General features: G+C 36.0%; 1 protein-coding gene across 1 annotated transcript; it reads right to left on the bottom strand.

The window, feature by feature from the left end:
• Nucleotides 1–6,305: 6,305 nt before the first annotated feature.
• LOC143627268 (S-norcoclaurine synthase 1-like) lies at nt 6,306–9,683 on the bottom strand. The gene is made up of 4 exons (XM_077097128.1): nt 9,351–9,683; nt 8,397–8,641; nt 7,384–7,708; nt 6,306–6,610 (listed from the first exon to the last, which is right to left on the bottom strand). The coding sequence occupies exons 1-4, from the start codon at nt 9,681–9,683 to the stop codon at nt 6,368–6,370; spliced, it is 1,146 nt and encodes a 381-aa protein (XP_076953243.1). The 3' UTR covers nt 6,306–6,367.
• Between the last annotated feature and the right edge of the window lie 4,035 nt (nt 9,684–13,718).

The raw sequence follows: 13,718 nt of genomic DNA, 5'->3' as shown, positions 1-13,718 counted from the left end.
CTTTAAGAAACGTATTCTTTTCTTTATTATTTAAGAATACTCATTATTCTTAAATAATATATTTTATAACAAAGATTAATCATATTCATATATATACTCACATATATGTTTTCACTTTTCTTTTCTTTATTTTCTTTGTTATATGTTTCTTCGTTTATCGAGAATAACTTTGACTTGGGTATTAAGCCTTTATAATATTTTAATATATTTTGGTCGGGCATCATGCCTACCTTGGTTGGCTTAGAAATACCCTAGTCACTGGGCAACACTTCGACACCAATTGCTCTTTTCTACTCTTAGCACGCTTTGTAACAACTTGGATTTTCAAACTTAAAATTTATATATGTTATCCGACCCGCTATATATTCGGGAAATTTTATCAATAAAATTATCGCGTTTATCGAGTAATCTAATTATTATAATATTATTGTTTATTTAATTATTTAAAACATATATGTAACTCTTTTGTTTTGACAAAATTGGCCCAAGCTAAAACTTAACCCAACTTTGTTTCCACACCATAACTTCAGGGACTGAATTTGCAAGTTTTGATATTTTAACCCAATTACCAAACCCATACCCACCGCAACCCGATTACCCGTTCCTTAGCTTGCACCTTAATCTTCGCGTCTAATATGGAAATTGAATCGCATTACTTGTTAATCCTTCCATAATCAGCACACCGACTCATCTAATTAAGTTATATCAATATGGAACGGATCATAATTGTTTATATTAACAGCCGACAAACACTCGTCTAAGAATATACTATAACGCTTCACCATAATTCAATTAATCGCTACTGCACCCTCCTTGGATCATCGCCTACCGTTCCCCCATAATCAATTTAATTATCGAAGAACGCAGACACCCTTTCTTGTTCGCGTTTGGTCCGTCGGGTGTTGTTCATGATTCACTATCAATACGAGTCTGTATAAGGTAACCAGTTATATGTTTGCATTTGTTTTTGTTTCAGTAACAAAACCCCTTACGTTAATTGGACTATCTATGACGAATTGATCGAGTTTACGAATTAGGGTTTATAGTTTGGAGGATTCTATACGTTCTCGTTTATATAACTTGGTTTCCGTCTATTATTCAATTTCCAGGTTAGAGCAGATGGCTGTGTATGTGTTTTGGGACCTGGTGGTCACGGGTTTGAACCCGGCCACCTGGTATTTTAGGTATATTTTATTAGTCTTTTTGTTGATTGGTATTTTAGGTATATTTTATTAGTCTTTTTGTTAATCATCGCAATTAAGTTTAATAAAGGATGATTTAATGATTAGCTATAAATAAACAATATTATATGAAAACCGACGTCATTACGTTATGTATTTTGCCAAAACTTAGTTAAAAGCTTTTGTTACGTGTGTGTATATATATATATGTATATATATATATATTTATAATTATAAGTATTATAAGTATATTTTAATAATAGTGGGCCTTATTCTTTTTATATAAAACCCAACACTTTAATTCACGTTTCTCATCTTTGAACATTTTTATAAACTTGCTCATATTTATACTATATATATATATATATATATATATATATATTTAATAAACTTATTAATTATATTCTTATTAAAAGATTCAAACAAATTTTATTCACATCTTACTACATATTATATCTAAATAATTACCCATCATTATTATGATTGTTTATGTATTTATTTACTTATATGTTAATACATGTTATATTTATTTATTTAGATATTATTATTTTAAGCATATCTTATATCTTAATTCTTTAAAAATTGTTTTAGTATTTATTAAATATTGCTTTTAGTTTAAAGGTGATTTTGTAAATAATAAAAAGTGATGTTTCTTATAAATGATAATTGATAATATTAATCTTTGCAATAATAATAACCGTAGGAATCAATCGTCTAATCAATAACCATTCTAATCACAACATAACATAAATAACATCGAAATCTCAAATCTATTATATGTCTTATCTCGTTTGTTAACAACTCATAATATTAAATTATGCTATATCTCTTATATTAATTTAATATTATATTATTTAATTAGGAATCCTTGACGGTATATCCCGAAGGATTCATCTCTCCCCCATCGTCACTTACTTCGTTCATCCAATCAGGTGAGTAATCACATCCCCTTTTTCCTATTTTTGTTTTGGGGACACTTGCGTACCATTTATCAAACTATTTATCTTATTATTTCTCAAACGCAAACTGTGATCTTTGTGTGGTGTATCAATTGAATGACTGTTTGCTATTTACTTGAATCGCATTCGGAGAGGTCCAACATAATCTCATTATAGTATGATCATACGGCCGTCGTAGTGGCCGGAGCCCGATCGCATTGGCAATGGTTTCACCGACACTCATTACTTGCTTAACACTTTCATTGTTTATACTCACAGATAACAGTTTTGCTTATTTTTACCCTATTATTTATATCATTATATATTATCATTTTGTTTGTGTCAAAACTAGTGAATCTACACACTCAACATGTGTTGTTGACAAATATATATATTTTGTACGTATTTGCAGGTTATCGATTGGATTGCTTATCGAACTGAAGCTCACATAGAGATGACCTTAGGATGTTAAACATAAACAAGAATAATTGGTTTTGTATTGTAATTTTCTCTATTTTTGTGTACTTAAATATTCGTTGACAATTAATAAATTAATTAGATATTGTCGCTTTACAATTGCATGAAAGTACCTTGTGAGCTGTGGCAATCAGCTCACGCCCCGACATTTCCGCCGTAGGTTGGGGTGTGACACGCTTCTCGAGACACCAACATTTCTTGGCACGTACTTCGAGGCGATTGTCGGGACGTTGGAACAACACTTCTTTCTTGTTTGGAATATCGTCGAGGAATGGCACGTTTATCGAGGTTTTGGGGCACGTAAAACGAGGTAGATCAAGGGAACGTATTTCGAGGTAGTGAGAGACGTTAGAGAGAGAGTAATTATGGGATATTTTGATGTGTTAGGAATGAATCCTGTGGCCGCTATTTATAGAGCTGATTTTGGATCCCATCGCGGTACGCGACAGGTCCCTTGCCAAGCCCGTCGCGTACCGCGACGTAGGCTTGATGAATCAGTGAGTAGACCTGCCACGTGGTGACACGTGGCAGGCGCCGCTCCACGTAGCGAACGTGTTGCCACGTGGTGACACGTGGCGGCAGACGATGCCACCGTGTGCCACGTGGCACACGTGTCACAACGTGTCAGACACCCTATCGCAGTAGGTGATGGAGCTCTCTTCTGATCCATCGCGTAGCGCGATGACCACGCGATGGGTCAGGAAATCAGAATTTACAATTTAACCCCTTGGGTTTAGAATTTTGACGGATTTGGTCCTTTGACTTTTGAAACTTTGACATTTTTGGCCCGAAATTTACGTGATGTTACACAGTACCCATCGTCATTTCCCCTAGCACAAGATAAACTTCTCTTAGGGCCAACTATCTCTTGTTGCTTCCTGTTGGAAACACGATATCACAAGTATGGGTAATGGGGTGTTAAGAATTGTCAGCAATCACCACTACCCTGCTGCAGCTGTTCCTTGTCTCTGGTAATATGATTTGCAGCACTCGAGTCGTCGATCCATTCATCCAATCGGTTGTCGGCAGTTGTTGTGAAGGCTACAACATCTTCAGCTTGAGCTACATATGCTTCCATATCCCAGCCATCTTTGTTTTCAACAGTGGCCAAATTCCCTTCGTCATTTTTTTATTCCCGACATTATTTTATTTGGCATGATTTTTAAGTCATAATAATGTTTGTGAATAGTCGACAATATCAGATGTAAGTTGTGCAGCTTGAACCTTTTTTGTAACTATTTTTATTGAAGTGTGTCAAACGAGTTAAGAGGTTTGCATTTTGTAATCATGCTATGAACGTGTTATTCGTGTTGATAGGTTTTAAAAGTCGATTTACAAGTCAAAAATTTTGTATATCCAACAACTCACAGCAGGGGCGGACATACCTTAAGCCGAGCCGTAACCTCCGCTATGGCTCAAATTTTTACGGGTAGTGTAAAAAAAATTTGGTCGATTTTCGTATTTCGTTACGGCTGGAAAAAAATAACGTTCCGGCTAAGATTTTAAGCCCAACTAATATATGTTTTAAACCCAATCAAAAGATAAAGCCCAAACAAAAAAACCCATTAACCCAACCCCAACCAACCCATTAACCCACCTTTCACAACAAAAAAAAATCATACGCACCTTCCAGTCTTCCATTGATATTGGTTATTTTTTTAATTGACTATTGATATTGGTTATTGATTATTGATATTAGGTTTTTGTTTCAAATTTTGTTTAGGAACTTTGAATCTTTGAAGATGAGTAAACAAGCTCTTATTAGCAACCTTTTTAAACGTCAAAGAAAAGAAAACGATGACATTGGTTCATCTTCACCAAGTTTAAATATTCCAACTTCATGTTCAAATATGGTTGATGATTTGCAAGAAAATGAAGATATCGGTCCAAGTTCAATTGCTTCAATACGTTCAAAAATCAATTTGGATGATCTTCCTTCGGATCCCGCCGATAGACCACCTATTACTAGTTATCACCCTAATCAAATAGATGACGTAAGAAGAAGAGCATATCCTGTTAAAAAAGCTTTTCAACCACGAGGTCATAACTTCAAATGGTCAAATTATTCTAGTGGCCGGAGACGTTTTTATGTCAAATGGTTTGATAAATATGATTGGTTGGAGTATAGCACTAAACAAGAAAAAGCGTATTGCTTATGTTGTTACTTGTTTAATGGAAGTGTTGGTAATTAAGGTGGAAGAGAGGTTTTTGTTAGTAGAGGCTTTTGTAATTGGAGTAAACCGGGTGCCTTAAAGGAACATGCTGGGGAAGTTAATAGTATTCATAATAATTCGGTGCAAAAATGTGACAATCTTTTGAACCAAAAGCGATCATATGAGGCGAATGTCACTAAGCATAGTAATGAAGAAATATTGCAATATGGTATCGATTATTGGGTTCTGTTCGTAGTTCGAGATTCTTGTTAGAAAATAGTTTATCATTTCGTGGTCATAATGAATCTGAAGACTCTTTTTCTAAAGGGCTCTTTCTTGCGGTTTTAAAGTTGATTTGTGAGAACACCCCGGATATTGGTAAGTATTGTTAAAATTATTCCCGGAAGTTGTTAAGGTGCTTCAATTTATTAAATTAGATGGAGATAGTGTGCAAAAAATATACAATGCGAAAGGTATTCTATCATATTTTAAGACTCTTGAATTTGTGTTTTATATACACTTGTTAGACGAAATTTTAGGCCTCATAAATGCTTTATCAAAACATCTTCAAAAATAGAGTCAAGATTTGTTGGAAGCGTCTAAGTTGATAAGCGGGACAAATCGAGCATTGAATAATCTAAGACAAGCCGGATTTGACAAGATGTTGGCAAAAGTTACATTTTTTTGTGAAAAAAACAAGATTAAGATGTTAGATATGGAGGAAAGTTATGGTAATCAAAGAAACCGGAAGTATGTCATTACTAATCGACATCATTTTGAGGTTGAAGTTTTTAACACGGTCTTGGATATGCAAATCCAAGAACTTGGAAATAGATTTAGTGAGGTCTCAACTACTTTGTTAGAAAATATGTCGGGTTTAAATCCTTGTGATTCGTTTTCCAAGTTTGACATATCTAAGATAGCGGCTTTTTCAGAGATGTATCCGAATGATTTTACTAACGAAGAAAGAGGGTGTATTTTGGGTGATCTTACGACCTTTTATTACACTTTAAAGGAAGATGATAAATTTGCAAAACTTGGTGGAATGGGTGATTTTGCTCGTGTAATGGTGGAAACCGGAAAACACACAACTTTTCCTTTGGTTTATCGGATATTGAAGCTAGCATTAATTTTACCGGTTGCAACTGCAACCGTTGAAAGATGTTTCTCTAAAATGAAGCTTATCAAGACGGATTTGCGCAGTCGAATGTGTAATGAGTATTTGAACAATGCTTTAGTTTGTGCGGTCGAAAGAGAAACGTTTGATAAAGTAAATGAAGAAGATGTAATGGCTCGGCTTCAAGCTATCAAAAACCGAAGAGGAGATATTTACAGTCCAACCTCGATCCGCCACTGTTGGTTCGTTAACCCGGTTAGTTTAAATTTATTTGTTGTCGTGTTGTTTATATTTGTTTCGTTAACATTGTATTAAATATGAGGGAAAAAAAAATTTTGAGCGCTCCGGCTCGGTTTCGAGTCTAGATCCGCCACTGACTCACAGATTTATAAAGTCACAGATTGATACACCTTGCAATGGTAACATGTTTCAATAACTTATCTGCAACAGATACAAAACAAATGCTACGAAATCATAAAACTTCTGGCCAAATCGAAGTTTCTATTGGATCTTCATATGATCAATCAGACATTTGCCATCAAGTTTGCTACTAATGACTAACTTCAAATACTCGGGTGCATCAATTGTCTTATAGTTTGGCGCCTTTTCCTTAACGAGCTCGGGCAAAGGCCCGATCATGGTTTCAAGGCCCGGAGTATGAAAAGCCGCAATTGAGAGCCGTTCTTTTTCAAAGTCAACTACAGCCCTATGCTCAATACTCTTATACTCTCCATTGCTCATTATCTGTTTTAATACAATTGCTAATATAGTTTCATCAAAAATCCAAAATATATATGAATCCCAACCACAAAATCACCACTACTAAAATCAACCATGTGACAATTTTGATTAACTTTATAAATGGGTCGATGATTAAGGTTGTGTTTTTTCTTTTATGCTTTAATAAGTTAGTCAAAAGTTATTGAAATTGTATTTTTATCGCATAGGATCTAAAACAAAAATGATTTTTTTTACCTGTCAATGTAAACAAAAATATTTACTTAAGTAGCATTCCCAAAATGTTCACCCCAAATCCAATCGACCCATCTACTTAATAATCATCACTGAATGAGATTTCAACCAATAAGATTTTGCCACGCGTCAAACAAATCTCGGCAGAAGCCAAAAAAATCCCAACGGAAGACGAGATAAATCTCATTAGACTCCAAAATATATCTAGTCAAGACGCCTAAAAGATTATGATGGTTCAATGGTTTTTGTCCAAAATATCTAGGAGTCTCGACAAGAAATTGCATGATCTATTTGGGTGATGATTATTAAGTAGACGGGTCGACCACATTTGTGGTGAACATTTTGGGAAAACCCCATTACTTCAAATGGACAAAATGTTTATTTTGACGAGGCTGAAATTGTTTATATGAAAGTGTTTTGGGTCAATCCACCTCTAAATCTAATTGTTAAATTTGGTTCTATTTTGTCTAAATTTTAAAAACAACATTGAGAAGTAACAAATTCAAATCAATTATATAATATGTTTTTGGTGATTGATCAATTACCTCCAAGACATCACCAATGTTGACAATAATCGATCCGGGAATGGGTTTTATGGGCACCCATTTTGAGTTCTTCTTGATTTGTAGCCCTTGGACCTCATTGACTTGAACCAAGAGGGTTAGCCCGGTTGCATCCGAGTGCGGTGCCAATCCTAAAACCTTTCGGGCTTCAAGACATGGTGGATAGTAGTTCATTCTGATGCCTTGCGAGTAATTCTTAAACACTTTGTCACCTGATTCAGATTTTATCCCAAGGTTTATAGATATTAACTTAAAGAGTTTCATCGAAACGCCGTATAACTTGTTCGAGTATTCGTCTAAGGTTTTCCTGGTCAACATAAATAAAAATCAAGCCACAACAAAAAAATATTGGATGAAATGATGAAACCACTCTTTATGCACCAAGCTGTTGACGTCTTAATGACTACGTTGTTAGTCATGATCAATAACCAGATTGCTACACGATAGCAAATGAACTGAATTGACACAAATAGGCATGCTCATGTTCGTTTGTTCAACGTAAATCAAACAAACGATTGAATACATGCAATTAAATAAATGATCGATGTTTCTGGGTCGTGTTCGTTCGTTAAGAAAATAAACGTGCTTGTGACGTTTTTGTTTGTTCGTAAATGGAGTAAAACAAACTATTTGCTAGCACATACAAAAATAACTGAATAGGCATAAAACATACATTGGTCAAAAGTAAACATGAACATCAATCTGTGTGGCCAAAAAAATTATGAAATCAAGACTGAATTGTAATATGTGAAATTTTAGTCTTATAGAACTAGATTAATTTGTAATAGGCCTTAAACTTTAGATGAATGTATAAATGAACGAAATTAAACATACATATACTAATGAACGTACACAAACGAATTTAAGTGAAGGAACATAAATGAGCGAACGAGATATATGTCATATTCTTTCATTTAAAAAAAATGAACAAATACTTTTATAAAAATAATAGGTTTTAAACAGAATATAATATACTTGCTAATTACAAATTTTACCTGAAGGAAATGGGAATTTGAGGCCAAAATCTGAGGTTCCTTTGCTGTATTGGCAATGGTAAAATAAATAGCATGTCTCCCCAATCAAGCTTTTGTTCATCAGAAACAACAAATGCTTGGCCATAACCTTCAATAGTGTTTGGAAGTTGAGCACATTTCATCTTCTCCTCTAATGGCAGCTTGAAGAACTCCTCAGTAACCTTCTTCATTGCATCTTTGCTTTCTGATATCCCATGATTCACTAACTGTCCACATTTTGGCAAAATAATGTTTTGAAATGCCAAATACAATATTGTAGTTAGTTGTAGAGTATTTCGTGCTATCAAAATATATCATTGCAAAGTGTTTGTTTATCTACGTTTTGATTTTTGAAAAGAATCTGCGGGATTTACTTTTGCTTGTTAGTAACTATACACATAACTAGGTGTGCACATGAAACCAAAAAAATCATTCTTATATAACTGAATCGAAACAAAAACCAATGGTTTGGTTATGTTTCTCTAAAAAATGAACTCTAGGTTTAATTTCGTTTTTGCGTATGATTAAAACCAAAAAAACTTAACCGAAATTATAGATTTTCATTATTTATTTTGAATTTTAATTAATTTATTATAATATAATACACAGTGTAATCCAAATATTTTAGTCTAAAGTATAAATAATCAAATAAAGTACAGACTAACAAAAAAAATTATGCCAAAATCCATTACTTTTTTTGCCATCCCCCCCCCCCCCCCCACACAAATGTTGAGGCACAAATATAAAAACCAAAGAAACCGAAACCGAGCCATACTCAACTAGAACCCAAAAAATAAAAAAACCAAACCAGTTGGTTTTAAAGAACTCAAAAACAGATATTCAATTTTTGGTTCGGTTTTAGCTCAAAACCGAACCAACCCATGCACACCCCTACGCACGTAAAAACCGCCTTGGCAATTGACATATATTGGTTACCTGAAAGAACCCCCAATCTCTACAAGCAACATGAAGTTTAGCCAGCTCATCATCATAGCCAGCTTCTCCTACCACCATGAGTTTGCTAATGTCAATCGCCGGAATCCGAAGTGATTCATCGTATAAAATCTCTTCGGATTCAATCTCGGTTCGAATATACCGAACCGGAACATTTTTCGGGTACTCCAAAGCAAGTGCTTGCACGTTGTCGACCGGAATTGAACCGCCGAAGCCGGCTCTGTTATGTATCTCACCAGTATTATTATTATTATTATTATTATTATTATTATTATTATTATTATTATTATTATTATTATTATTATCTATTGCCATTGCTGGAATGAACTTGTGTCTTCATATTGAAACGTAGGTGCATTATATATTAGCGGATAGATGTGATGAAATAAGATTTTTGTTAATTTCATTGTTGTAATGTCAATTGTGTGCACATGTTTTGGAAACATTCGATAAAGAATGTTTGCATAACGGCAAGCAGCAGATACTTCAACTGTTGCTAACTGCCGGAACCTATCAAACAAAGGTGATTTATTCATGGCTACCCGTTACATGTTTGTTCGATGTTCACGAGGTTCAATGATTTGTTTAAAGTATAAAAATTTCAATTAATATTGGGCTATTCTAACCACACCGCCGGTGTGATTAGAAAACCGCACCAGACGCCACGGTAAGAACTAACCGCGGCGTTTTCAACCTCAATCAATCAAATCATGGTCACGTCAACCAAACCCTCATCTCACACGTTCCAAATCATCATATTATTATCATTAATATTAATATTACTAATATTATCCTAAGTTCTTAATTATAAGATTTTGATTTAAATATATATTTGTTTTAATTATAGGATTTTGATTTTTATGATCAGAAATGATATATATTTAAATAAATATATAATTAAATAAATATTTATTTTAATTATAAGATTTTGATTTTTATGTTTCTGTTAATTATTATAATATATTTATATTTCTATCGAAAAAAATATGTGTATTAATTATTAAGTCTTTATGAGAAATTTTGTAGTTCTTACTTTGGTATAGGTTGTAAGGTGATTTTAGTCTATAATACGAGGTGTTGGCTATTTGTTTTAAAAAAATATTAAATGAAATATACATCTTCATTTTGGTTTGATTTTTGGTATTTTGGAATCCAAGCTCTCGTCGTTTTCTTTTGGTTTGGAAAATACATCTTCTTTGAACTCAATTTTCATAAGTTTATTATGTAGTTAAAATAATATTATGATCATGTTTATCTAACTAGTTGGTTGGATTTTAATATATGTAACCTTACAATATTAAAAAGCATAAAAAGCATAAAACCATGTGATACAAAATATAAAAGTTCATAACAAGTTCATAACATACAAAATATTAATGTTTGATAGAATATAACAAAGTAATGTAAATCAATATCTACACAACCGTGTCCCCGTCTTCGTCCCCGTCGGTTGAGGCGCCGGCGCCGGCCCTTGATGTGCTAGCCTCGTGATCAAAGCGTGGGGGAGGTAATGTGTAATCCTCACCGCGCTGTCGGCTGGCCTCCCTCTCCATCATCCAATTGATTTGACGTTGCATCCGTAGCACCGCGTCCTCTACTCTCCTTAAGCGTGCATCAGTGGCGTGGTCTAAATGCACAAAGCGATAGGTGCGCGGTGCGTGCTGCGGCACCCGTGGCTGACATTAAAATGATAATTAAACGTTAATATTTAGACGAAACAAATAAATGTAAACGAGTTATAAAAGTAACCTGAACCTGCTCCGTTCCATCCGCCGCCTCATCCTCCCATATTTCCTCGTCCCCCGATTGCTCTTCGTGGTTGTCGTCGACGTGCACCTCCGGGGCAATCAATGGTGGAGGCTCGACTAATGGCACCGGTATGTACGGTTCTTTGTTGAAGTCCGTAACGAGACGGTCTACTCTTCTCCCGTCGGGCTCCTTAAATTTGAGAACAATACGCATGCCCTGGGCGCTAGAACGGGCGAGCTCGCGGGGGGATACTGTCGGGATCGTAAGAGTAGCTAGCTGTGTTTGAAGTCCCCAATGATGCGCGATGCGCGTCAAGTAGGGGCCACCGAGCAAAGATCATCGTCGCTGCCTGTGCTGGTATGTGGCGATGTAGTCGGCGAAGCCATGGGCAAGGTTGCAATGGATCCCCGTCAGAAGGCACCGCAAAAAAAAACAAGTCTGAGAGTTTGCAGTGGTCAGCACCCTGATATCGACCTTGTACTGACGAGGCTATCAGCCTGTGTAGGTACCTGCACAACGAAATATAATATAATGTAACGTAATGTAAAGTAACATAGGTTAACGTACATGTACAACGGGTCAATGATGCAGGAGGCTTTTTCTTGGGTACCGGATGGGAAAGGCTTACTTGCAATCGCGCACCACCAAACGCGCAAATAATCGTCCGGGGCCTCATGGACGCTCGCGGTGTAGATCGGCTGTCGGACCTCCTCCTCAGTGTAAAAGCCGATCACCACGGCGAATTCCTCCAATGAAAAGTACCGGTCGACCCCAAACATCTTGAAGGAAACCTCCCACGCCCGACCCTCTGGATCCTGATCTCTCATCTGCACCCCTGGCCTCCCCGTCTCCCGTGGCCTGAAATAAAATAAACAATTTGTTATGAATATATTAAAGTAATGTGTAGGCGGTAAACAATGTTAGACATAGTAAGTACAAAGTAAAACACTAGAAACGGAATGTTGAATAAACCTCTAGCGTAAGCTCCCGGTGTGCGGGGTAGTTCATCGTAAACATTCTCATCCACGGCGTGTCCGTCCCGACATACTCTAACATCCTTGTGGTCGCGCCAACTAACTCCATAAAACTGAGGCTTAAAATGGTATTCGGCTTAGGCTTCATCAATCGGAGCTGGATGTACCGGTTGTGCGCGAGTGTCCCGAGAACAAACTGCGTGTATGGGTAACCCACCAACACATCATCCCCTTCAATAGGTTTTGGCGGCTGTTCTGTCCGCCGCCTCCGTCGTGGCCGCTGCTCAACCTCCTCCTCCTCCTGCTGGTAGAGGATGTATTCCTCGTGGATGTCCATATGTTATCATATATATATATTAAAAGGCACATTTTAGTTATCTCAATAAACACAACTGTTGATGGATATTTTAAACAAATAAGATTACGATGTCAAATTTTCAAACCGACCGTATAAAACCTTACCGGACGAAAGATTTAATCGTATATATTAACTGTTTAGATATTTCATAATATATAGTATTTCATTAAGTATAATAAAAAAAAGCTGCATTGTATAAAGCCCAAACCGTGAAACCAAACCGGAACCAAACCGTTATTAACGGTTCGGTTTGGTTCGGTTTTAAATCTCAACGGTTCGGTTTTGGTTTTCGATAATGTCAAACCTTTGGTAACGGTTTGGTTTCGGTTTGACCCAAAAACCGTCAAAACCAGACCGTGAACACCCCGAGTTGAGTCGTCTAACTAGCTCAACACAGTCATGATTATGAAACCTATATAACCTGATTATCAAACCCTAAAATAACCCGATCAAGTAAACCTATATAACTTGATTATCAAACCCTAACCCGATTAAATACTCTAATTTATACGACCGGCCATAAAAATTCCGGGTTGTTTCGAAGGCTTAGGTCGGTTCAACGGTTCGGGTCGGGTAAGGCCGTGAGGTTCATTACATAACATACATACGATAACAAACTTCAACATAATCATTTAACAAACTTCAACATAATCATTCTTACTAATTGTAATTTTAGTAAACAAAAAAAAATAATTAAAGCAAAACATTAAAACATACCTTATTGGTGAAGACTGGAGTGAAGGAGAGATGGAGACAAGGGATGGAAAGGAAGGCTGAGGACGGTGTGGCGGAAAGAGAGACGGCCGGCGGTGGACTGCGGCGGTGGTGGGGGGTTAGGGTTTGACCTGCAGTTGTGGGGAAGGGAAGTTGTGTGATGTTTTTGTGTGTTAGCGCTGGGTAAAAATAAATAACCTAACTCGCTGGGTAAAAAAAGAAAAAACTGGAAATAAAAAAATAAGGCGTTGCAGATGAGAGTCAAACACGGGTTGACAGGAGAGTTGGCTGGATTAAAGGGAGGAGTATTACCACCAGACAAGAGTTCCAGATTGTATATGGGTTCACTCTCAAAATATATATGGGTTCACTCTCATAAATTATACCTATATGGACTTCCTTTGTATATTAATTATGGAAATCGATTCTTTATGCACGTCGCCTTATGGCCTGCTGGTTAACACTTGAAACTTTGTGGGTAGAGGTCGCCGGTTCGACCCCTATACACCCCGTTTTTGTTGGAAACTTATGTTTTTATTTCTTTTAAGCCACAAT

This window comes from Bidens hawaiensis, unplaced genomic scaffold, assembly GCF_021521415.1.
Source record: "Bidens hawaiensis isolate Kalapana, Puna unplaced genomic scaffold, B.hawaiensis_p1.1 tig00004618_1, whole genome shotgun sequence".
Taxonomy (NCBI): domain Eukaryota; kingdom Viridiplantae; phylum Streptophyta; class Magnoliopsida; order Asterales; family Asteraceae; genus Bidens; species Bidens hawaiensis.
The sequence above is the reverse complement of the archived record's forward strand: the minus strand, read 5'-3'. Positions and strand labels throughout refer to the sequence as shown.

What these genes read in the sequence shown, in the direction of transcription:
- LOC143627268 (XM_077097128.1), bottom strand. Translation starts at nt 9,683, where the DNA reads ATGGCAATAGATAATAATAATAATAATAATAATAATAATAATAATAAT. An exon ending in GAGATTGGGGGTTCTTTCAG is followed by an intron (nt 8,642 to 9,350) that starts GTAACCAATATA and finishes AAATGTGGACAG; the next exon opens with TTAGTGAATCATGGGATATC. An exon ending in ACATTGGTGATGTCTTGGAG is followed by an intron (nt 6,611 to 7,383) that starts GTAATTGATCAA and finishes GTATTAAAACAG; the next exon opens with ATAATGAGCAATGGAGAGTA.